The sequence below is a fragment of the Crinia signifera genome, chromosome 3 (assembly GCF_055691185.1).
Source record: "Crinia signifera chromosome 3, ASM5569118v1, whole genome shotgun sequence".
Lineage (NCBI taxonomy): Eukaryota > Metazoa > Chordata > Amphibia > Anura > Myobatrachidae > Crinia > Crinia signifera.
In genome coordinates, this window is record NC_139219.1 from 192,522,709 (window position 1) to 192,548,542 (window position 25,834).

Here is a 25,834-nt window from a genome sequence, read left to right on the forward strand (position 1 = left end):
TGGGGGGCGCTGTGCATATGGGGGCGCCGGGGGCTGCGGTGCTATAGTTACACCTCCCCTCAATCCCCCGCAGGCATACCTATTTCACTGGTCCCGGCGGCTCCGCGTTCTTCTCCTGAGGACCACCACAAAATGGCCACCCCCATTTAGCACACAGTTCTCTGAAACTGTCTGCTGTATGGGGGCGGCCATTTTGTGGTGGTTCTCAGCAGAAGAACGGAGCCGCCGGGACCAGCGCAAAAGGTAAGGCTGCGGGGGATTGGGGGGGTTTGAATGGGCGGGGGGGCGCCCAAAACATAGCTACGCCGCAGTATTATATGTAACCAGCTGCAGTATTCAGAACAGTACAAAGTCAAACAAAATGGTTTTAAAAACTTGTCTAGACTTTTATAATGTATACTCAATGATCCGTAGAAGCCTCAGATTATTTCCACATGCACCAAATAACAGTCTGTTGTTTCTAAATTATTCTCATACAATAAGTAGATCTCAACATGTTTGACTCACTATTTATAAGACCACTAACAATAGTAACTAACAGTATAACTAAAAGTATATAATTAAAGCAACACATTGTTTCTTTATTACACAAGAAAGAAATTATTCAAAGCTAAAATGTATGTGACCTACGTCTGACAGTAGGTATCTGATGGCCGTCCAAGACATATATTTTCCTCCAGTATCAAGGTCTCCTTCCTTAAACTCATCTTTTAGCACCTTGATGCCCTTCTAAACATGAAATACGGTAAACGGATTGTAATTATCTTAACCATGTTTTTTTCCACTCAGCTATTTAACAATAATTTTCTTTACATCAAATTGTTATTATAAAACAAGTTGCAATTGTTGAACAGTTTTAAATGATAAGTCAGACATTTCACAGTTGTTGAAAGTCTCTTGTTCTCTACTGAAGGAACAGTTGTTGATTGATTTATGAAAGGTATTTATACAATAACTAGGACAGAAATTGCACAAACAATAATCAGTAGATAAGGGATTTAATGTTACTACAGGTTGAGTGCCCCTTATCCGTATATATCAAAAAAACTAAATATACCAAAAAACGTAGGTTTTTAAGAATTTTTTTTGTTTCCTCACCTCACCTTGTCGTCCCCCCTACCAAGTGGTCCCAAGCATTTTGGATAAGAGATACTCAACCTGTAGTGTAGTATGTGATAACACTTCTCTACATACCATCAATTCTGCACACCCAAAGAGCATAGTATCTGGACAATTCCAGCCTGCCGAGATTCCAAATGATGTCCTCAAGCGAGCAGCACAATGCAGGAAGCAGAGATTGTGAAGGAGGCTTGGCCACTCTGGCCGGGAGCTGAACAACATGGTTTCATGATTGATAAACTGCCAGGAGTGAATGAGCCCTCGTCTTATGTTCTGTAAGAAACATAAACATTTCATATTAGCACTATAGTAAATCAGGTTCTTTATATTTTAAATATATATCATGGTAATGACTACACTTTCAAAAATGTAAAAAAATTTACTTTTTTTTATCAACAGTGAAATGTAAAACAATTGTGTCCCTTACCATGGGAGTTTCCACCACGGTCTTCACACTGTCATGGAGCAGCTGTGTTGGTAGATGTTGGCTGGTTTGGGCAGAAAGCCACACCCGGAAGTTTTTCTCTGGATTCTTTGCAGACTTTAGAATCTCTCCAAGTGACATCATTAATTGTGCAGAGTTGTGGATGTTCTCCAGTAAAACCCAGCTGCCCTGTATGTTTGGGTTTTTTAAACATTTTATCAATAAAAAAAATGAGAAACAATATTCAAATGACCTACACAGAGGTCTAGATAAAAAAAACAATGGGTACAATAACAAGAAGCCAAAAACCTTCAACAGTTCGCGTTTACCTGAGTGGGTGGTCTCATCCAATTTTGTTAATGTATGGTGGCGTGCAGAGAAGAAATAAGAATGAGAAGTTAGAAGAGAAAAAGGAAAGGGGGAGGGGTGGCTACTCACAAAGAAAACAAGAGTATCGATAGACCCATTATGGTGCTAGAAAGGGAACTGATCTCTTTTACAAAAGGTCCCCAAATAGTTTAATTTTTACAGCTCACCAAGCAGATGCACAGGTGCATTTAATTCTAAATGACACATTTGAAAAGATTCACAGGTGGAGCTAATTAGTATATGATGATTCTGTGAGAAACCTGGAAACCATGAACTGTTTAGGGTCCTGAGTAGGGAAGCCAATCCCGGGGCATTTTTTCAATCCCGGGATTCGGGATTGAAAAATGCTCAATCCCGGGATTCCCGGGATCCCGGGATTGGTTTTCCTAATAAAAAAACGCCCTGGCCGCCCTGCATTTACTTACATTTGCAGGGGCGGCCGGGTTGATGGGTGGGAGCCGGGATGCCGGGTCGGCAGCTTCATCCGGCTGGCGGCAGGGTGGGAGCCGGGATACCGGGTGGGTAGCTTCCTACTTCGGGAGCCGGGTTGCTGGGTCGGCTGGCTGGCTAGGTGGGTGGGCGGGCGACTTCATAATGCGGAGTTGCTTGCTTGCTTGCTGGGTGGGCTAGCTAGGTGGACGGGCGGCTTTATCTCTGCCTGCCTGCCTGCGCAGCGTGACCTCTCGTCACGCTGAGAGGTCACGCTGCGCAGGGTTGCTCTGCCGGGTATGGGAGTATCCGGGCAGCGGCTGAGCGAGTGCTCAGACGCTGCCCGGCATTAGACTGCACATGCGCAGTCTAATCCCGAAAATCCCGGGATTGGAAACTCCAATCCCGGGATTGAAATCCCTGCGTTTTGGGGGCCAAATCCCGGGATCCCGCCGATCCCGATCCCGGGATTGGCCACCCTAGTCCTGAGGAATAAGTTTGAGGACCTATGTTTTAGTACATAAAAGGTTAGTCAGTCTTCTATAAGTCATTAAAAGACTAATCAGATAACATTATTGTTGCAAATATATTACCTCTGACATTGCATGCACCAGAACTTCCTTTACATCTTCCTCTGGGATGCTGATAGGGAAAACTGTGATTTTCTGGTTACGTCTCTCTGCAAAGTCTATGAGTAAGGTGCGTGGTAAGTTGCAGTCCGTGTCATAGATAAGTAACCCTGGCTTCTGGGTTGACATCCACAACAGAGAGTACTGAAGATCAACAACTAAATCGGCAGCATACCTACAATTGTAGAATTCAGTTTCATTTGACCTAATTGATTAGAACAGTGCCCAATTTTCATACACAACTGATAACTGCAATAAGCCAGAGGCTACCTACATTTTCCCCAGAGTAGCAGTAATGTAGTTAGAAGCTGATGGCAGTATTCTATCCATCCTTACAGCTCGCAAAACCAAGAACCTCTGAAGGGGATTTAGTCCTTCCATTCCCTCAGGCCATTTTACCTAAAAAAATTAAAAACTTCAGAAGCTCAAACACAGTTTGTAATTTGAATATTATAGGAATTTTAATAACAATACAACTATTACACATTTCTGTGGCATACACTTAAATATTTCTGTCTGCTAATGTTTCTAGATGTTTCAGAATATTACTGTTTAAAAAATAATTTTGAATGCATAGTAACCCTGTTATATCATTATTCTGGCACTATGAACGATTTCTGCCAATTGTTATAGGCGCACAAAAATCCCTTTCTATAAATTAAGCGGAGTAACACATTAAAAACATGAGAATATTTAGGAGATTGCTCAGCAATTAGAACATACAAAAATCATTATAATATCTAACTGATAATCCCTACTTTTTACTTACACTCCATGAAGAGCAAGAATATACAGCGACACACAGGGGGTTATTCTAGTTAACTGCGAGTCCACCAGATACCACCCTGCAAATTCTGGAATGTAGACACACACGCACACACACACACCCCGCACACTGCGCACGGGCTGCAGATGAATGTTTAACATAAACATCTATTCATGGGCTGTGGGGGAACATCTACATCATTCAATGGTCGCCAACTATTGAATGATGTGGAAGGCCCACGCACATCTAAGGTTACTCTCAGGTAACCTTAGATGTGCATGGACATTCAGCAGGAAGTGGACGGGCAGCTGACATCTGGTGATGTCAGCTGCCTGCCTCGGCAATCACGTGGGTGGGCGATTTCCATGGGAACGCTAAGCGTTTTCATGGGAACAACCATGAAACGCTGGGCATCCACATGAGCGAGTCCCCCCCCCCCCACACACACACACATGTATACGTGTTGGAGGTAAAAGTGAAATGTGTCTGCAGAGGAAAGTCTATATTTATACCTGTTCCAGATGTGAAATGCCTACAACTCTTCACAACAGAGGTGTAACTTGAGGGGGAATACAAAAGATGCCAAAAATGACAGTACACAATGCATACACAATACAGTAACTGGCTGGAGAAGAGCTGATAATAAGTAGCTAATTCAATATCAGAATTTGAGCTGCTAATAAAACAAGACGCACATGAGAAATGTTTCTTATTTTACATGTAACACTAATAACCATATGGACTACTTTCGCTTTCTCACGCCAAGTAGTAAACATCATTTATTTTTGGAAAATGAGTGCTCAAATGCAGTGCAATCTTTTATGTCCCTTCACACAGGAGCACTCTTGGCAGAGAACGCACCCTGATAATGTTCTGTATTGTGTTAAAGAGATATCTAATCACACTAGAGGATGGTTACCTTGGAAGAATTTTCTGGCTGATCACTCTCGCAAAATGTCTTCCATGTAAGATCTTTACCGTCCTTGTACATTCTATCAAAGAGCTCTCCAAACCAGTCAAAATATGTAGCAAGGATCTTCACAAAACACAAGATGAAAGTATTCAAATAGAATGAACTAGTGTCAATAATAACTGAAGCTATACAATTTAATAATGAAAATAGACTGACATGGCAATATTGTCCTGCAGAACCATATATCATCTAGTGCTTGTTGCAGGTTTGGTAGTTTAGTATTACCCTTTTCACACCGCTATTCCAGGTCTCACCCGGGATTTTGTACATGGTTACATATCGGGTGTGACCCGGCTAAGACCACTTTCAGACTGGCGACCAACCCTGCTTATTGCTGGGTTGGAGATATTACCGCTGATGCTACCCAAGCCAACGATTTGAGATGAGATCATCTCTGAGCTCCAGCTCTTCCTATGGTGTGAAGGGGGCTTGGGTCGCATCAACCCTGGATTGAATCAGTGTTCAACCCTACTCGCTACCTAAGTTGACCTGGCTTATTTCACACTGCAAAATATCCCATGTTGCTGCGTGTTCACATGGAAAAACCTGGGATATTGATGGCAGTGTGTGGCAGAGGTATAAATGATTACAATTTATATAAAGAACTATAAAACTGTGAAATTTAATTAAAAGTTCCTGCCACTTCAAATCGGCTATTGATATAACAAGCCTAGAACAATGCAAAATCTACTCTGTGCCATGGATTTCCTGGCCAGGTTCTTCAGTTGGGAGATCCTGTCCCCTTCTGAACAGAAGAGAAATCAATCAAATCAATATTTGGCATGACCACCCATTACCTTCAAAACAGCATCAATTATTCTAAGTACATTTGCTCACAGGCCCTTATTCAGATCTGATTGCAGTACAAATGTGTTCTCAAAATGGGCAAAACCATGTGCACTGCAGGTGTAACATGTGAAGAGAGAGTTAGATTTGGGGGAGTTAATTTGTTTCTGTGCAGGGTAAATACGGACTGCATTATTTTTACACTGCAATTTAGATTTCAGTTTCAACACACCCCACCCAAATTTAACTTTCTCTGCATATGTTACATCTTCCTCACCTGCAGTGCACATGGTTTTGCCCATTTTGAGAACAAATTTGTACTGCGATCAGATCTGAATAAGGTCCACAGTTTTTGAAGGAACTTGGCAGGGAGGATGTTCCAAACATCTGGAGTAACTACCTACAGGTCTTCTGTGGATGCAGCCTTGCACAAATCTTTCTGTCTTGTCTTGTAATCCCAGATAGACTCAATGTTGAGATTATGGCTCTGTGAGGCCATATCCTCACTTCTAGGACTCCATGTTCTTCCTTAAACTGAAGGCGTTTTTAATGACACTGGCTGTAAGTTTGGGGTTGTTGTCTTGCTGCCGAATAAATTTGGAGCCTCCATGATGGTACTGCATGATGGATAAGTACCTGCCTTTCTTTCTCAGCATTGAATGGGCCCTTATACTGATCAAATCCCCAACATCATTTGCTAAAACGCAGTCCCACACTTGCAAGGAACCTCCATAATGCTTCACTATTGTCTGCATTATTGTACCGCTCTACAGCCCTATCACAGCCAAATACTTCAAACTTTGACACACACCAGTCCAGAACACCTGCTACCTTTTTCCTGCAGTTTCATATGTTTAATGCATAGTTGAGTTGCAGGTCCTTGTTTTTACGTAGAAGGTATGGATTTATGTCCACATTTCTTTCATGAAGACCATGTCTGGCCAGACTTTTCCAAACTGTAGACGGATGTGCCCGGGTCCCCCTGGTTGCTGCCAATTCTGAGCTGAAGACACACTGGACATCTTCCAGTTTTGTAGGGAAGTAAGCATGATGTGCCTTTTATCTGATGCACAATTCCCTTTGCTGACCTCTGCATCTACGGTCCTCAGTGTTGCCCATTTCTTGGTGCTTCTTCAAAAAATCTTATTTTGACCTTTGACACAAAACGGTCTACCACTACTTCACCTTTGTAGCTGAGGTTGGCTGTTCCTTACCAATTTTATTCCTCCTACACTGTTTCAGTTAATGACTATGTTTCAACCTTCATATGAAAATGATTAATCACACACCTAACTATAATCCTACAAAATACCATACTTTGTGCAAGTGTACCTAGACTTCTTGCTGTTTTGAAGGCAATGGGTGGTCACATACACAGTATAACTTTAAGTGGCGGATTTTTACCTGGGGTCTGCATCCCCCCAGCCACCCTTCCGGTACAATTATCCATCACCAGTGAACCAGAGAGTCTTCCCTGGCAGTACAACAGGCATTTAACTACAGTCTTCCCTACTGTAGCATCTTCTAATACTCACTACATACATCTGCTGTGGCAATGAAAGCATTGTGGTACCTTGAACTACAGATTAACCACCTTCACTATTCCTTCAGGACACACCACTACTTGGGCAGCCACTGATCCTGTCTAAATACTCCAAAGCCAGGCAGGCTGAGCACACCTCCAGGCATGCAGTAAACAGTGGCTATAGGAAGTATGACACAGCATTTGTATTGCATAAAGGAGGAGTATTGTCTATTGATAATTTTGTTAGAATTATATGAAATACAGTCCCTGTCATGATAAAATGCTATATGGTATTGCTGCACTGAATAAGAAGGGACTACCATCTTTTATAATTTGTCTACCTTGTATTTTTTAGGTCCATACTTTCAAAATCTTACATTTTCTCCTCCTTACCTGTACATTTTTAAATTGTTCTTCACTCATCCACTCAAATGGATTTTTTGCTTGCTGGCGGGCCTCGTACAGCTTACTGGTCACTCCCTGCAGCACCGCAACACATAATTCTGGTGAAATGATAAATTCTCTCTCACCTGGCCCTATGTGTCCCATTGACTCTTCCACCTATAGCAAAAACATAGTTACTTGGTCTATCATTATTGCACGTAGAAGAACATGTTTTGTGGCTTTGTATGTTGATGCTTACCTCTAATGTTACAAGTAGGGCATAGACTATCCTGTCCTTTTCCAGCAAGGACCTTGATATGTATGAGAATATGTTACTTGTCACACAGGAAATGACTCCTTTGAGTGAATACCTAAAGTAATCAGGCAAAAAGAATGAAGTCTGTGTAAAACCCTGGTACTGCAAGAGTTAATAAATATTTCGTTTTATCATGCATAGCTAGGGCTATTTCCTGTGCACTGATTGGGAGAAGTTTGGAGATCAGGTAGTGTTCACATGCAAGCCTCCTGCAGAGGGAAAGACAGGAAGTGAAAGTAAAGGTCCATAAACACTGGTCGACTATGCCCAGTGTGTACGGACAGCGATGACCGCTGTCATCGCTGCGGGGAAGGCCGCTCAGTCCATACACACTGAGCGGCTTTCCCCCTGCCCGGTGCCGATGGAGGGGGGGAGGACGGCGTTGCATATGCAAAGCCATCCTGAAAGCCGCTCATTTGCTGTTATAACCAGCAGATGAATGGCTTTCCCGATGATGTTGCAGGAGCGAGCAGCAGCGTTCACCGCTCATCGCAGGACCATACACACTGGGCGGCTTTGAGCTGAAAGCCGCTAAAACCTGCTGTTTTGAGCAACTTTCAGCTCTAAGTCACCCAGTGTGTATGGACCTTTACAAAGCAGCAGATTCAGCAGCACAAGTCTGGAGTGATAATAAGGAGAAGGCGCATGCATGTTGCTGGGACCATGGAACGACTAGCCGTCATTTTCATGGTCCCCAGCATTGGAAAGAGCAGTCATGAATTTCACCCCTTCTATGGAGAGAGCAGCAGCATCTGTGGGTGCTTTTCTGCAGAGTAACATGAGGAGAATGCAGCCCCTCACAGCACATTTGGAGAGTGCTGCCAGTCCCAGCAAGGCACCTGACAGAGAGAGAGAGACCACAGTGTGAGAGCAGCAGTACTCAGAGTCCAGTGAGAGGGTGATGCCCACCTGTATGGGTGCCCTAGAAGAGTGCCAGGTGTGAGTCTCAGGAGAGGACATATCTGGGTGAGTGGTTGAAGCCATGTGGCATGTTTAGTAGCCCCCTCATTGACAAGAGTCCTTGTTATGTATGAGAGAGACAGTAACCTGTGATGTGTAGCACTACTGGTCCCAGGATGCCCTGTTAGGTACTGCTGTTCGCCATATTTATGCCGCTGCAATTAAGTGATGTGCTGGAGGAGATGCCCTGATGTACTGTAACCGATGCAATCAATGTGCTTGAGGAGATGGCGTGATAAGTGACCTAATGTAACCATTATGCTTTATGCGGAAGGAGAGTGTTCAAGAAGTTATCCCTGCTTCATCCCTGCTATAAGTTAAAATAAACTGTTTATGCTGTTTTATGAGATGGCCTGGCGCCCAATTATTTCCTGCGCAGCACTGACACCTGTAGTCCACTCCCACAATGCAACTGTAATTAAACTTCTGATTATTCAGGGGACCCCCTGGTACCTGTGCCTTACCCTTGACCAGCCGGAGGATAGAAAGTGTGATGGACTATACACAGTGACTGCAGTTATGCATACCTAGTGGGGTTTTATATCTGTCTCACAGTGCTACAGTATATCACAGAGGCACTCTGCTGAGTGCATTTACATGTACATCTTTAGATAAAAGTCTACTCTATGAGGTGAAGTACCGCCGATGACCACTAGAGGACACACGACTGACCAAATTACTCCTTAACAGAAAGTGAAAGCATTTTTTTGCAGGGACACTGGTATCGGTTTTAAACTTGCTGGATATGGAGAGAGGGAGCTGTGAAGACAGAGATTGAAGGTAGGAGCAGATAGGAACTGAAGGTGAGGTGAACAGTTTGTGGGCTAAAAACTGTCACAGCTCAAAGTGAATGTACTTTTTAGAAGCTGTCATTTTGATATGATTTTGACTGTTTCATGTTTGTAAGCACAGTTTCATACAGACTCCTGATCTAGTTGCAAATTTGCTATTTATCTGAGTCATATGCATTCTGTCTAATTACTGTATGTATTAAGCATTGTGGTGTTTGTCACATTCTCTTTTGTTCATGATTTGCATTAACATGACTTGTTTCACATCCTCAGATGTGTTTAGCTCTGTACATTTTTTCTCACCTTAATTTGGGTACACACCCATATAATTGTCGGCCAGACCATATGATATCGGGTGAACAAGCTGACAAGGGTGTGTATGTTGTAGAGATGTGCACCGGCCACTTTTCGGGTTTTGGGTTTTGGGTTCTGATTACCTTGAGGTTTTGGGTTCTAATGGGTTTTGGCAAAACACCTCCTAAGTGTTTTGTGTTTGGATTTATTTGGGTTTTGGGTTCTGATTTTTTTGTTAAAAAAGCCTAAAAACAGCTAAAATTGCAGAATTTGGTGTTTTTTTTTGCTCCTACGCTATATTGACCTCAATAACATTCATTTACACTCATTTCCAGTGTATTCTGAACACCTCACACCTCCCAATATTGTTTTTATTGCCAAAGTTTGCACTGAGGTAGCTGGATAACTATGCTAAGCCACACAAGTGTGCGGCACAAACACGTGGCTCATGTAAGAGTGGCACTGCAGCGGCAGACAGGATGGCAGTTTAAAAAAATAGGCCCATAAAAGATACCTATCTGGCTTGATCATGCACTGTTTACCATGTGCAGCCAAGGAGCGGTGGGCATTTTGTGCAGCACAGAGTTTGTCTGCAAGTGTGTAACTGTTTCGATCACTTTAACATCCAACAAGACACCTATCTGGCTTGATTGTGTGATAATGTAATCTGATTGTTTAATTTTGTGATTATTATTCATTTATTATTACCAGTCGTCTCTTAAATCATTGCCTAATGGGTGTAGGGGAGTGGGCTAATCAATTTTAAGGTGGCAGATGGAAGATGTAATGTAATGTAAACCATCACTAGCATTGGTTGCAGCAGTGGCAGTAACTAATGGACCCGGCTGTGCAGATAAGGAGGATGCTGACAGCGACGATGTCAAATGGAAAGCCAGCAAACTGTTGCTCCATGCAGCGCTGGAAAACTTCGCTGCCCGTGGTGATGCCATAGGGCATGCGTAACCATCACTAGCATTGGTTGCAGCAGTGGGAGTAACTGATGGACCCGGCTGTGCAGATAAGGAGGATGCTGACAGCGATGATGTCAAAGGGAGAGCCAGCGAACTGTTGCTCCATGCAGCGCTGGAAAACTTTGCTGCCCGTGGTGATGCCATAGGGCATGCGTAGGAAGACGTAGCACCCAATAGGGGTCATGAAGGCAGTAAGCATGGAAGAGGCTCTGTCCAGAGGGATCTGCCAAAACCCACACTTGGCATTCAGGGTGCTAAAGACCGTTGCACCTGGCATGTCAGTGATCACCTGCTCGATGGTGCAGAGTGTGTATCTGTTTTGGTCAGTTTAATATTTCATAAGACCCCTATCTGTCTTGATTGTGATTATGATTATTTATAATTAATTTCATCTGATTTTTAATTTGGTGATTAGTAATATTATACATTTATTATTTATTATTACCATTCGTCTCGTCAATCATTGCCTAATGGGTGGAGTGGAGGGGGCTAATCAATGACTAGGTGGCTGCTGGAAGAGTTCTATCTGGCTGCGACTTCTGTAACTCTATTGATAGCTAGGGTGGATTCAGATGATCTGGCTCGCTAGGCGGGTGTTCCCTTTGCTCACTGCTTCACATGCGTCCCTCGTGAAGCTGTGCGCTCTGTCGAGGAGGATGTCCTTTGCCGGTAGAGAAGTACTGATCTTCTCTCAAGGTGTTACGACTCGTAGCTGCACTCCCCTGCTACAACCTCAAAACAAGCACCAAGACCCCTATCTGGCTTGATTGTGCACTGTTTACACAGTGCAGCCGAGGAGCAGTGGGCGATTGGTGCAGCAATCAATTACTCTCATTAGTGGAATGCAATCAGTTGTATGCATTTAAAAGACAAGTCCCTCATACGAATGACTCTCAGCAGTGGGCACCAGACCAGACAGGTAAAAAAAAGTTTAGCCGCCCAAAAAGAAGTGTAATTGAGCCTTCCGGCAACAGCCCTGACTCCTCCAGGTCAGGGAGATCACATTCTCACCCATGAAGGTGCAGCAATGAGGTGGAATGCAAACAGCTTTATGCATTTGAAAGACAATACCCTCATTAAAAATGACTGTCAGCAGTGGGCACCAGACAGGTAAAAAAAAGTGTAGCCGCCCAAATAGAAGTGTAATTGAGCCTTCCTGCAACAACCCTGAGTCCCCCAGGTCAGGGAGATCACATTCTCACCCATGAAGGTGCAGCAATGAGGTGGAATGCAAACAGCTATATGCATTTGAAAGACAATACCCTCATTAAAAATGACTCTCAGCAGTGGGCACCAGACCAGACAGGTAAAAAAAAGTGTAGCCGCCCAAATAGAAGTGTAATTGAGCCTTCCTGCAACAGCCCTGAGTCCCCCAGGTCAGGGAGATCACATTCTCACCCATGAAGGTGCAGCAATGAGGTGGAATGCAAACAGCTATATGCATTTGAAAGACAATACCCTCATTAAAAATGACTCTCAGCAGTGGGCACCAGACCAGACAGGTAAAAAAAAGTGTAGCCGCCCAAATAGAAGTGTAATTGAGCCTTCCTGCAACAGCCCTGAGTCCCCCAGGTCAGGGAGATCACATTCTCACCCATGAAGGTGCAGCAACGAGGTGGAATGCAAACAGTTGTATGCATTGAAAAGACAAGTCCCACATATGAATGACTCTCAGCAGTAGGAATAATGAATGGTGATGCAAGATGGAATTGTCCTTGGGCCCTCCCACCCACCCTTATGTTGCGAAAATAGGACATGCACACTTTAACAAACCAAACATTTCAGCGACAGGGCCTACAAAACTGTGGCTGAAATGATTGGTTTGTTTGGGCCCCCACAAAAAATAAACCAATTCATAATATCTCCCTGTATAAACTGGCTCTACAGTAACAAGATGTCATCGTCACTCATCATCATCATCATCCTCCTCCTCTGATTCCTCGCCCCCTTCAGTGTGTACTTCCTCATTCTCAGAGATTATCAATTCGTCCCCGCTGGACTCCACAATCACAGGTCCAGTTATAATCTCTGGAGGCAATTCCTGGTCTTCATTGAATAAGTGATAATTCATTTTTATAAACATCATTTTCTCAACATTTTTCGGGAGCAACCTCCTTCGCCGCTCACTGACCAGGTTCCCCGCTGCACTGAATACTCTTTCAGAGTACACACTGGAGGGGGGACAACTCAGGTAAAATAGAGCCAGTTTGTACAGGGGTTTCCAAACTGCCTTTTTTTCCTGCCAGTACAGGTAAGGACTGTCTGACATGTCTACTTGGATGCTGTCACCAAAGTAATCATCCACCATTTTTTCAATGTTGACAGCATCCAATGCACCGACAGTAGACATGTCAGCAATCGTTGGCAGGTCCTTGAGTCCGGACCAGATGTCCAAACTCCCTCCTGCCTGCCCTGCATCCCCGCCAGCGGGTTGTGTGGGAAATCGCAGCTGTTTCCTCACAGGCACAGGTGGGGGAGAAAATGAAGGAGGAGCTGGGGCCGTGTCACGGTCCCCTTCAGATGACAATCTCCTGACCAGCAGGTCTTTGCACCTTTGTAGACTTGTGTCCGCCGGAAACAGAGACACAACATACGCTTTAAACCGAGGATCGAGCACTGTGGCCAAAATGTATTCCTGTGACTTTAACAGACTGACCACCCTCGTATCCTGGCAAAGCGTATGGAGGGCTTCATCCACAATAGCGACATGCTTTGCGGAATCGCTCCGCTTTAGCTCCTCCTTCACTTTCTCCAGCTGCTTTTGTAACAGCCTGATCAGGGGAATCACCTGACTAATGCAGGCAGTGTCGGAACTGACTTCACGTGTGGCTACTTCAAACGGCTGGAGAACCTTGCACAACACGGAAATCAGCCTCCACTGCGCTTGAGTCAGGTGCAGCCCCGCTCCTCTGCCTATGTCGTAGGTGGCTGTGTAGGCTTGAATGGCCTTTTGCTGCTCCTCCATCCTCTGCAGCATATAGAGGGTGGAGTTCCAGCGCGTCACCACCTCTTGTTTCAGCTGATGGCAGGGCAGGTTGCGGAGTTTTTGCTCCCGCTCCAGCCTTCGGCAGGCTGTGGCAGAATGCCGAAAGTGTCCGCAAATTTTGCGTGCCACCGCAAGCATCTCCTGCACACTCCTGTCATTTTTTATGAAATGCTGCACCACCAAATTTATTGTGTGGGCAAAACATGGCACGTGCTGGAAATTGCCCATGTTTAATGCCCGCACAATGTTACTGGCGTTGTCCGACACTACAAATCCCCAGGAGAGTCTAAGGGGGGTAAGCCACAGGGAGATGATTTCCCTCAGTTTCTCTAAGAGGTTGTCGGCGTTGTGCCTCTTCTTGAAACCGGTGATACACAGCGTAGCCTGCCTAAGAAGGAGCTGGCATGCAGGAGATGCTGCTGCTGCTGCTGCGGAAGGCGATGCATCTACCCAGTGGGCTGTCACAGTCATATAGTCCTTAGTTTGCCCTGATCCACTTGTCCACATGTCTGTAGTTAAGTGTACAGTGGGTACAGCCGCATTTTTCAGGGCACTGAGGACACTTTTTCTGACCTCCCTGTACATCGCGGGTATCGCCTGCCTAGTGAAGTGGAATCTAGACGGGATTTGGTACCGGGGACACAATACCTGCATCAACCGTTTAAATCCCACTCCATTGATGGCAGACACCGGACGCACGTCTAACACCAACATAGCTGTCAAGGCCGCAGTTATCCGCTTTGCCATAGGATGACTGCTGTCGTATTTCATCCTCATGGAAAATGACTGTTGGACGGTCAATTGCTTAGTGAAAGACGTAGCGGTCTTACGACTTCCCCTCTGGGATGATGACTGACTTCCCCTCTGGGATGATGACTGACTTCCAGGAGCAGCAGCAGCGGCGGCAGTAGTAGTAGTAGATGGTGTAGTGCTGCAGGATCCTCCGGAGGAATCTATGGAGTCATTCATGCAGGTGAGATGGACTGCAGGACTCCCCCCTATCCGGATCGAGGAGGAATTTGTCGAGGAGGGAGTTGGTGGTGTGCTTTTCAGGCATTTGGCTCCAAAAGGAGGACCAAGTGATTTAGGTGTCGCTGGACTGATAGCCGCACTTTCTGGACTAAACACTGAACCATGACGCGTCTTTAGGTGACTCTGAAGGGAGGTTGTCCCTAGGTGGGCAAGATCCTTACCCCTGCTTATTGGAGTTTTACATAAGCTACAAATGGCAATACTTTTGTTGTCCGGATGCGGATAAAAAAAATTCCACACCGCAGAGGTGGATTTATTGGTCCTTTGTCCAGGCATGACGATGGGCTTTTTCATCCCATGGACAACAACTTTTTCCCCCACAGGTGCCTCATTCCCCCCTGGTGCGTCATTTAAGCAAACCAAGTCTCCATCCTCCTCGACAACTTCCTCCTCAGTGCCAGCTACATCAATATCCTCCTCCTGGTGTACAACATCACCTTCACTAATAAAATCTGGAACTAGACTGTGGGTGATCCTTCCAGCATATGCAGAGGGCATACTGCAAATGGTGGAAGGAGCCACCTCTTCACGTACAGTGATGGGAAGGTCCGGCATCACAACCACCACCACCCTCGGACTCTCCGTGGGGATTTGGGATATGTCTTTAGAAGGATGAGTTTTTTCCAGATTTATTTTCTGAATTTTTTTCTGTTTTTTTTTCTGAAATTTTTTCAGACTTTTTTGAGTCGGTGTCAGCCTAACTCTCTTTGATTTCCTATTGGGCGGGGAGAGCGGAGGAGGACTTTCCTCGTCATCTGAAGCTGCACCACTAGTCATGAAGTTAGGCCATGGCCTTAGCCGTTCCTTGCCACTCCGTGTCGTAAATGGCATATTGCCAAGTTTAAGTTTCTCTTCCAACGATTTACATTTCATAATTTTATTCCTTTTACGGAAGTTTGGTTTCAATTGTACATGCCCTCTGCTTTCACACTGGGCATCGGCCGTGGCAGACGACGTTGTTGGCATTTCATCATCTATGTCATGACTAGTGGCAGCAGCTTCAGAACTATGAGGAAGTGCATCTTCATCTTTCCTTTGTTTGTTAACCTCCATATTTTGGATCTCCATTATTATTGTGGAGTTATGTCACAGAACAGCACCACTGGAGTGCAATTATATATGTCAGTGAGTATGCACCAGCAGGCAGTTATACAGATACAGCAGTATTGGGCAGTGAGCCACACACCACACAGGTACGGCAGTATTAGGCAGAGAGCCCCAGACCAGACAGGTAGATAATGATATACGGCAGTATTTAGGCAGTGAGCCCCAGACCAGAGGGTAGGTACGGCAGTATTGGGCAGTGAGCCACACACCAGACAGGTACGGCAGTATTAGGCAGAGAGCCCCAGACCAGACAGGTAGATAATGATATACGGCAGTATTTAGGCAGTGAGCCCCAGACCAGAGGGTAGATACGGCAGTATTGGGCAGTGAGCCACACACCACACAGGTACGGCAGTATGAGGCAGAGAGCCCCAGACCAGACAGGTAGATAATGATATACGGCAGTATTTAGGCAGTGAGCCCCAGACCAGAGGGTAGATACGGCAGTATTGGGCAGTGAGCCACACACCAGACAGGTACGGCAGTATTAGGCAGAGAGCCCCAGACCAGACAGGTAGATAATGATATACGGCAGTATTTAGGCAGTGAGCCCCAGACCAGAGGGTAGATACGGCAGTATTGGGCAGTGAGCCACACACCAGACAGGTACGGCAGTATTAGGCAGAGAGCCCCAGACCAGACAGGTAGATAATGATATACAGCAGTATTTAGGCAGTGAGCCCCAGACCAGAGGGTAGATACGGCAGTATTGGGCAGTGAGCCACACACCACACAGGTACGGCAGTATTAGGCAGAGAGCCCCAGACCAGACAGGTAGATAATGATATACGGCAGTATTAGGCAGTGAGCCCCAGACCAGAGGGTAGATACGGCAGTATTGGGCAGTGAGCCACACACCAGACAGGTACGGCAGTATTAGGCAGAGAGCCCCAGACCAGACAGGTAGATAATGATATACGGCAGTATTTAGGCAGTGAGCCCCAGACCAGAGGGTAGATACGGCAGTATTGGGCAGTGAGCCACACACCAGACAGGTACGGCAGTATTAGGCAGAGAGCCCCAGACCAGACGGTACATACGGCAGTATAGCCAGTGAGCCCCAGACCACAAAGGTAGAGATATATGGCAGTATTTAATTATTTATTAGCCAGTGAGCCCCAGACCAGACGGTACATACGGCAGTATAGCCAGTGAGCCCCAGACCACAAAGGTAGAGATATACGGCAGTATTTAATTATTTATTAGCCAGTGAGCCCCAGACCAGACGGTACATACGGCAGTATAGCCAGTGAGCCCCAGACCACAAAGGTAGAGATATACGGCAGTATTTAATTATTTATTAGCCAGTGAGCCCCAGACCAGACGGTACATACGGCAGTATAGCCAGTGAGCCCCAGGCCACAAAGGTAGAGATATACGGCAGTATTTAATTATTTATTAGCCAGTGAGCCCCAGACCAGACGGTACATACGGCAGTATAGCCAGTGAGCCCCAGACCACAAAGGTAGAGATATACGGCAGTATTTAATTATTTATTAGGCAGGCAGTATTTAATTATTTATTAGCCAGTGAGCCCCAGACCAGACGGTACATACGGCAGTATAGCCAGTGAGCCCCAGACCACAAAGGTAGAGATATATGGCAGTATTTAATTATTTATTAGCCAGTGAGCCCCAGACCAGACAGTACATACGGCAGTATAGCCAGTGAGCCCCAGACCACAAAGGTAGAGATATACGGCAGTATTTAATTATTTATTAGCCAGTGAGCCCCAGACCAGACGGTACATACGGCAGTATAGCCAGTGAGCCCCAGACCACAAAGGTAGAGATATACAGCAGTATTTAATTATTTATTAGCCAGTGAGCCCCAGACCAGACGGTACATACGTCAGTATAGCCAGTGAGCCCCAGACCACAAAGGTAGAGATATACGGCAGTATTTAATTATTTATTAGCCAGTGAGCCCCAGACCAGACGGTACATACGGCAGTATAGCCAGTGAGCCCCAGACCACAAAGGTAGAGATATACGGCAGTATTTAATTATTTATTAGGCAGGCAGTATTTAATTATTTATTAGCCAGTGAGCCCCAGACCAGACGGTACATACGGCAGTATAGCCAGTGAGCCCCAGACCACAAAGGTAGAGATATACGGCAGTATTTAATTATTTATTAGCCAGTGAGCCCCAGACCAGACGGTACATACGGCAGTATAGCCAGTGAGCCCCAGACCACAAAGGTAGAGATATACGGCAGTATTTAATTATTTATTAGGCAGGCAGTATTTAATTATTTATTAGCCAGTGAGCCCCAGACCAGACGGTACATACGGCAGTATAGCCAGTGAGCCCCAGGCCACAAAGGTAGAGATATACGGCAGCATTTAATTATTTATTAGCCAGTGAGCCCCAGACCAGACGGTACATACGGCAGTATAGCCAGTGAGCCCCAGACCACAAAGGTAGAGATATACGGCAGTATTTAATTATTTATTAGGCAGGCAGTATTTAATTATTTATTAGCCAGTGAGCCCCAGACCAGACGGTACATACGGCAGTATAGCCAGTGAGCCCCAGGCCACAAAGGTAGAGATATACGGCAGCATTTAATTATTTATTAGCCAGTGAGCCCCAGACCAGACGGTACATACGGCAGTATAGCCAGTGAGCCCCAGACCACAAAGGTAGAGATATACGGCAGTATTTAATTATTTATTAGGCAGGCAGTATTTAATTATTTATTAGCCAGTGAGCCCCAGACCACAGACCGCCAGACTGGCAGATTCAGTGCAGGCAGCAGTGCAGCACCAGTGGACTATATATATTTATATTTAATATAATTAATAATTATATATATAATAAATGGCACAGCACAGCACCAGAGGTATGCCCCAGCACAGAGGAGACAGTAGTACTACAGGCAGGTACACAGTTAGACTGTTCTCCTAAGCAGAGGAGAACATAGTACACAGCAGCACTGAGGGAGACAGCCCTAACAAATAAAATAATTAATTACAGCACAGGTCACCAGAGGTAGACCGCACAGAGGAGACAGTAGTACTGTACAAGTACACAGTTAGACTGTTGTCCTAAGCTGAGAACAGAGTACACAGCAGCACTGAGGGAGACAGCCCCAGCAAATAAAATAATCAAATACAGGCAGCACAGCACACCAGAGGTAGACCGCACAGAGGAGACAGTAGTACTACAAGTACACAGTTAGACTACTACACAGCAGCACTGAGAGACAGCACCAGCGATTGCAAAAGCTCAAGGTCAAGCTCAAGTTTAAGCCCCAGCAGCAGCACCAACACACCCTCTCCCAACCCACTACTTGACTGGAGTGAAGATGGCGGGGCGCGGCAGCTGCTTATAAAGCCTCGCGAAATCCAACGCCGGGAGATGACGTTCTAATCACGCGGACGGACCGAGTCAGGCGGGAATCTCCGAGCGCTGCTCGGAATCGGGCTCGGAATGATGACGTCCGTGGGGGCTCGGATCTCTGAAATCCGAGCCCGCACATCTCTAGTATGTTGTTATGTATATGGCCTATATGCAGGTACTTTTCAAGAATGTTATCTGATAAACAGCTTTAATGCTCCCGCAACAGTTGGGATCTGGTGGTTGCATCTTGCTTGCGGTTTAATATTTGATGGCCCGACCTCCCGATCTTATAGAAGCCCATACACACTCATCTATTTCTAGCACAGGAGGCTGTGCTGGGGGCACACTGCTCTGCTTATCCAGAGTGTTCACTTGATTAGCGTAATGATCAAAAAGGTGTGTACCCAGCTTTATACGGATATCTGCAGGTGTCCGAAACTGGGCAAACCTGAATACTCAGAAACTTGCCATAAAGAGATACTGTAAGTGGGTTTGCCTGTCAGACCGAAAAAGGTTTTATGGGGCCCAGTTATTGTGCTCATGATCTATATAAAGCTGGGTACACGCTATGCTAGTCGCGGCACTGCCGATATAATTAATGATATCGGCGTTGTTACTAGATGAAGTAGAGATGGCCATCAACCATCGATGATTCAAAATCATCAATGGTTCATGGCTGATGTCAAATACTTTCGTCATTGATGGGGGAGAACCAGATGGTTTCCCTCCATTAATGGCACAGCAAAACTGATGTTTTGCTGTTGTTTTTTTTCTTCAAAGTGCCGGGACACAGAGCATAGCTCAGCCCCCCCGACACCCGAGTAGCCCCACCCCCATATTTTAATTGGCCCACAGGCAAATCAGTCAAAGGAAATGGATGACCATTGTAAAAACATTGATGGCCATCCATTGCATATTATAACACTATTGATGGCCAGTTACACTACTGCCATCGATGGCAAAGGCAACGGTGGCCATACCTACGATATAAGGCATACACACTGAACTATATTGTTATCGATATCCTCCAGTGACGTCACCAGGCTCCCACTAAACATGCAGTCATTTACAATATAGGCAGAATTGACTGCATGTTCAGAGGACAGGATGTATCCTGTGGGAGAGAGAATCGTTAGCGATATAATGCTGACACACTAGACAATATGTATAATAATATCAACAACATCATACATTTTGTTTTGCATAATTAAGACTTTGAGTAGCAGGAAATGTGCTGGGACTATGGCTGCTATCCATAGTTGCCTACATTCTGCAGGAGGCTCCCTGAAATAGCAGCAATCTCCTTCTCTCCCTGATTAGTCTAGCAATCTCCCTCATTTCACCTAGCCCACATTATGTAGCTGTTACATTTTTGTGGAAAAACAGGAATGAGAGATAGATACATTTTTATTGAATCATCAGCGCCATTTCCCAGCATTGGTGACAAAATACAATGACCCCACAATGAAGGTTACATGCATTTCTTGCGGATATTTCTATTTTTTTTTTTGCAAGTGTAGTAGCTCTTACTAACTGCTTTGGGGCTCATCTACATTTGGATGTAAGTCATTTAAAAGATTCGCCTCAGATGTAGCAGTACACACCCATGTTCTAGGTGCCAAGTTCACAATCTATTTTCACAATCTCTCCATATATGAAACTACACACGCCCTTTGGGTGGAGCGTGATACGCACCCTCAATGGTGCATTGTACAAAATTCTACTACCATCTATAATCTTTCTGAAACTAGTTTTAAAAAAGTAGGCAAGTGTGCTGCTATCTGTGAGCCCATGCTATCTGTGAGCCCATGCAAACAGATATTTATTTATTTACAGTTTCTTATATAGCGCAGCATATTCCGTTGCGCTTTACAATCGGAAACAACAGTGATTAAACAAACTGGGTAGATACAAACCGATAAGGAGTATATGGAAATGTGACTGATGCTATGTGGGTGTGGCTAGAGTCATGTGGGTGTCTACACCCCTACACTATCTGCCCCACTCCCTAATATGTAAAAGTCGAAAAATTGCATCATCCTGTAAGAAAAATAGAACTATAATGTAAATACTTATGATTTATGGACAACTGTACAATCAATTGGGGGACTGGCCACCTTCATGTTGTCATGCATATGGACTGGATTTTATGTAGAGGAGCTGTAGGTCCATCTGCCCCATTGTTATTCTGATTCTGCTTTTTAATCAGTACTAAGCTGTTTGCACAAATATCGGGTGCATATGGACAGAATAGATCAGTAACCGTATAATGAACAGAGATACAACAAACAAAAAGATCATAACATGTTTTTTTCAAAATCAGGCATTTACCTCTCAGAATGTGCCACTGATCCATCAAACAGATCCAGCAGCTGTTTGTAGCTGGTGTCATACATTGTGTGAAGCTGCTGTAGCTTTCTTGCAGTGCCAAACATCACAGCACCACGCACAGCTATCTCTCGGAAGCCTTCCCTCGCAAGCAACAGGCTGTCTTCCTGGGATACAATCTTCATGTACCTTTGAAAGCAATCAAAATTTCCCTTACCAGCTACAGTATAAGGGCTAGATTCTCTAAGCTTCAAAAGAGATAAAATGGAGAGTGATAAAAAGCCAGCCAATCAGCTCCTGTCTGACATTTTTCAAACACAGTCTGTGACATGGCAGGAAGGAGCTGATTGGCTGGCTGTTTATCACTCTCCATTTTATCACTTCTGAAGCTTAGATAATCTAGCCCTAAATGCATTAGACATGCCTTCTTCACCTCACAAGAAATGACATCTACAGTGTACATTGCATCCATACAAGAATATTATGCGAGTTATACTACAATACAAAAATCATATTATATGTATCATATTGCTCTCATACATTATGTTTCATCTGTTACAATAAAGTAAAAGTAGACTCTCATCATTGTGTAGTTTAACCCTATGACTGCAAAGTGAATATGTCAAAATAGGTGTGAAAATTGTCCAGCAAACATTTTTATTCATCATTATGACCTGTAATGTTTACTTTTATATAGGAAATATCTTTTTTACACAACATTTTTTATTTGAATTTATATAACAAATGTGAGCGACGCTGGCTTTTAGTGGAGTTTTCTGCACATCTCTCTCAGAGACATTGGCACTCAAGGGGTTAAATTGCGGATTTATTTTCTCTGATGTACATTCTTGGAGAGTTACCAGTAATAAAATAAAAACAGGTTTGGCAACCCAATTGCTTATTTAATATCATTAAGCTTCATATTGGATAAACAATCAAATCCAACTAAGTTGTGGTTTTTTATTATATTTCCCTTTATGCAATGTACAATGCTTTTAAAGACAAAGCTGTACGGAACTAATGACTACAAGAGGTTAATCTGTAGGATTTGTACGATGAGACATGTACAGTATGGAGGGGACTACTCTTTTGGCTTTTTTGCCTGACTGTAGATTGATTTTTCCCAATATATAATGGCACAGTTTCAAAATTGAGAGTGTTCCAGCTCAGTACATTTCCAGGCACATCTAGCAGCAGACTCATTAGATTCCTATCAGGTGGATGACAGGTGTAATGTACGGGTACAAGCTGTGCACATACGTTTCTGTGGCTTCTTCGTGCTGCAGTGTCAGATCTCCCAGCTTCTTAGTAACAGAGAGACTGAGCAGCAGTGAGTCATGACTTTGCAGGGTAGCTATTATTTTCTCTTCCAAGGCTGAAAGTATTATCATGCTATTAAGGCACTCCTGCAAAAGACAAAATTACACAATACGTCTGTTTCATTTTACAGTATCAGGAATGTAAATACAGATTGATGGGTGAAAAAAAAAAAGTTTTTTTAAATACATTTGGGTCCTGTTGGTTATACTACCAGCACAGTAACTAGAGTGGTGCAGAGTTTGCCCCCACACATAGCACTGCAGGATAGGGGGCACGGTTATCACCTGCCGCTTTCCTTCTCTTTGAGCCTGGCATCACCTGACTGTCCCTCAGGGCCGTCTTAACATTAGGAAGGGCCCCTGGGCAACCTAGTTCACTGGACCCCCCCCCCCCACCCCCCAAATTAGTTTGCCCAGGAGCCCACAGTCACCTCCCCAACCCTCACCTCTCTGGCTCCGTGCGGCAGCCAGTCAGCTTCCGGAGGCCAGGGATCCGATCATCTTCGCTGGGGGATCCGGGCAGCGGGATCAGGGCAGCGGCGGTAGCTAGGAGCCTGCCCTGAAGTGGCAAAGCGCTATTAACTGGCGGGGCGGGAAGCGCTGTTGCATTTGAAAAGACTGGCCAGACGCTGATTGGCTGAATTCAGCCAATCAGCGTTCAGCCAGTCTTTTCAAATGCAGCAGCGCTTCCCGCCCCACCGGCAAATAGCGCTAATGGGAAAGATGGTGGCCGGGTGGCGGGGAACCGACCATCCTCGCTGGGGAAGGGGATCAGGGCGGCGGTGGCGGTAGCTAGGAGCCCGAAGCGGCGAAGCACTATTTGTCGGTGGGGGCGGGAAGCGCTGTTGAATTTGAAAAGACTGGCCGGATGCTGATTGGCTGAATTCAGCCAATCAGCATTCAGCCAGTCATTTTAAATGCAGCAGCGCTTCTCGCCCCCCCCTGCCGGCAAATAGCGCTTCGCCGCTTCGGGCTCCTAGCTACCGCCACCGATGCCCTGATCCCCCTTGCTGGATCACCCAGTGAGGGTCATCAGAACCCCGGCACACGGACCCCCGAAATTAAATTCACTGCTAGCTAGGAGGTGAAGCGCTATTTGCCGGCGGGGTGGGAAGCGCTGTTCCTTTTCAAAGACTGGCCGGATGCTGATTTTCTGAATTCAGCCAATCAGCGTCCGGCCAGTCTATTCAAATGCAACAGCGCTTCCCGCCCCGCCGGCAAATAGAGCTTCGCCGAATCAGGCTTCTAGCTACCGCCACCGCCCTGATCCCCCTGCCCGGATCCCCCAGCGAGGGTGAGCGGATTCCCGGACCCCGGCCACCATCTTTCCCATTGGGCTGGGCCGGGGGCCCCTAGGTCCTAGGGCCCACGGGCAACTGCCCATCGTGCCCAATGGGAAAGACGGCACTGCTGTCCCTGTCTCCTTCCCCCACCCCTTCCTTCACGAATGCTTATACAGTACAACATTCATAAACTTAACTTGAGAGCTCTTTGTTATTCATTCATACTGTCCATTATTACATCTCAAGTAGCTGAAATACCTGAGAAGCAAACCCATTGCCTGTGGCATTGCAGTCAGACACTCTATTCTGACCTTGCATAGAAAGCCTCTGCCCCATGAGGGCATGCAGAATTATGTCTCTACTGGCAAAAATAGATGGGTGGGGGGCTGGGCATTAATACTCTTTCTGGCACAGGGCACTAAAAATTTTATTTATGGTACTTGTTACTACAGGTAGAGTATCCCTTAACAATAGATCTCTTATCCGAAATATTCCAAAAGCCTTAGGTTTTCAGAATATTTCGGGATTTTTGTTTTTTTGTTTCCCCCCACATTTTTTTTCATACTCACTTCGTCCACTGGTGTCCACGACGTCCATCCGAATCATCTTCAGCGGCATCCCTGGTCCCAAGAATGCTCTCTGGCACACCCGCGCAATGCATCCTTGGGACCGGGGATGCCGATGAAGACGGATCCGATGGTTGCCATTGATGCCACGGGACCAGGTAAGTATGTAAAATATTCCAAAATCCAGAATAATCCCTTATCCAAAATGTTCATGGTCACGAGCATTTTGTATAAGAGATACTCAACCTGTACTACATTTAAACATTAATGTGAATATAATAATAAAATAAAATATTTTAACTAAAAAAACAACAACTAATAGTACTATTAACAAAGAATGCAGTAGAGAATACTACACACAGAAATATGTGTGGAGAATATATAGAAACATGTAACAGTCACCTGTTTCAGTAGGAAGTACTCTTCTTTTAATCTAGGTTTTTCCGTTTGTACAAATCTATCCAGAAGTTGTTCTACCATTCCCTCTCTGTCCTGGTAGAAGTACAGTAGGGTGCAGTAGGAGGCTACCTCTGGTGGGATGTCCTCGGGCAAGCAGCAAGTGTGCAGGTATATGCAGAAAGCAGGGTTGCACTCTACTTCATGCACTCCAATCTATAAAGAACATACAGTATTAGAAAACCGACCCAGAGTGGAGTTATGAGGCGTGTGTGTGTGTGTGTGTGTGTGTGTGTGTATGTAAATAAATTAAATTAAATATTAAAAATCACATTGCATTGATGGAAAGAAAATTTGTCCTGTAGGTGATACTACTACGTTTTCAACATTAATGGGAACTCTGTCAAATCAAATAAGAAACAACTACTAGAACTATTAATAGACATGCAATAATGCATACTACACACAGCAGTTTAATATGGCCTACTGTACATGTACACAGGTGTAGACTTACATACCATCATTTTGAATGGAACCTTGTGCTCCTGAAATTTTTGTTTAGAACGTAGAATCTGTGAAAAGCGGACATCCCGGGAAAGGGTCTGGATATCACAGTAAGTTATCAATAGGGAATGTCCTACTGTCAGGCATGTCTCCAGCTCAGACGCAAGATCCTACAAATGTATTGGAAAGTACAAACCGATTTATAAATTTAACATATTGGGCCTACTGGA

The 25,834-nt window shown here is 44.9% G+C and overlaps 1 protein-coding gene across 3 annotated transcripts in view; it reads right to left on the bottom strand.

Moving 5' to 3' along the window:
• Positions 1 to 25,834, bottom strand: part of LOC146064079 (uncharacterized) — a 251,126-nt gene that overhangs the window by 16,809 nt on the left and 208,483 nt on the right. For 2 of the 3 annotated variants that reach the window (XR_014471743.1, XM_083177153.1), the window contains exons 87-98: positions 25,619 to 25,774; positions 25,107 to 25,316; positions 22,797 to 22,942; positions 21,540 to 21,725; positions 7,664 to 7,775; positions 7,414 to 7,581; positions 4,656 to 4,772; positions 3,245 to 3,369; positions 2,935 to 3,145; positions 1,547 to 1,732; positions 1,195 to 1,392; positions 631 to 729 (exon numbers count right to left, since the gene is read on the bottom strand). Coding sequence is in view for 2 of the 3 variants with exons in the window: in XM_083177153.1 (XP_083033279.1) it covers positions 631 to 729; positions 1,195 to 1,392; positions 1,547 to 1,732; positions 2,935 to 3,145; positions 3,245 to 3,369; positions 4,656 to 4,772; positions 7,414 to 7,581; positions 7,664 to 7,775; positions 21,540 to 21,725; positions 22,797 to 22,942; positions 25,107 to 25,316; positions 25,619 to 25,774 (1,914 nt within the window). In the remaining variant the exon portion in view is untranslated. The remainder of the gene's footprint in view (positions 1 to 630; positions 730 to 1,194; positions 1,393 to 1,546; positions 1,733 to 2,934; positions 3,146 to 3,244; positions 3,370 to 4,655; positions 4,773 to 7,413; positions 7,582 to 7,663; positions 7,776 to 21,539; positions 21,726 to 22,796; positions 22,943 to 25,106; positions 25,317 to 25,618; positions 25,775 to 25,834) is intronic. The other variant, XM_083177154.1, reaches the window with a different exon arrangement.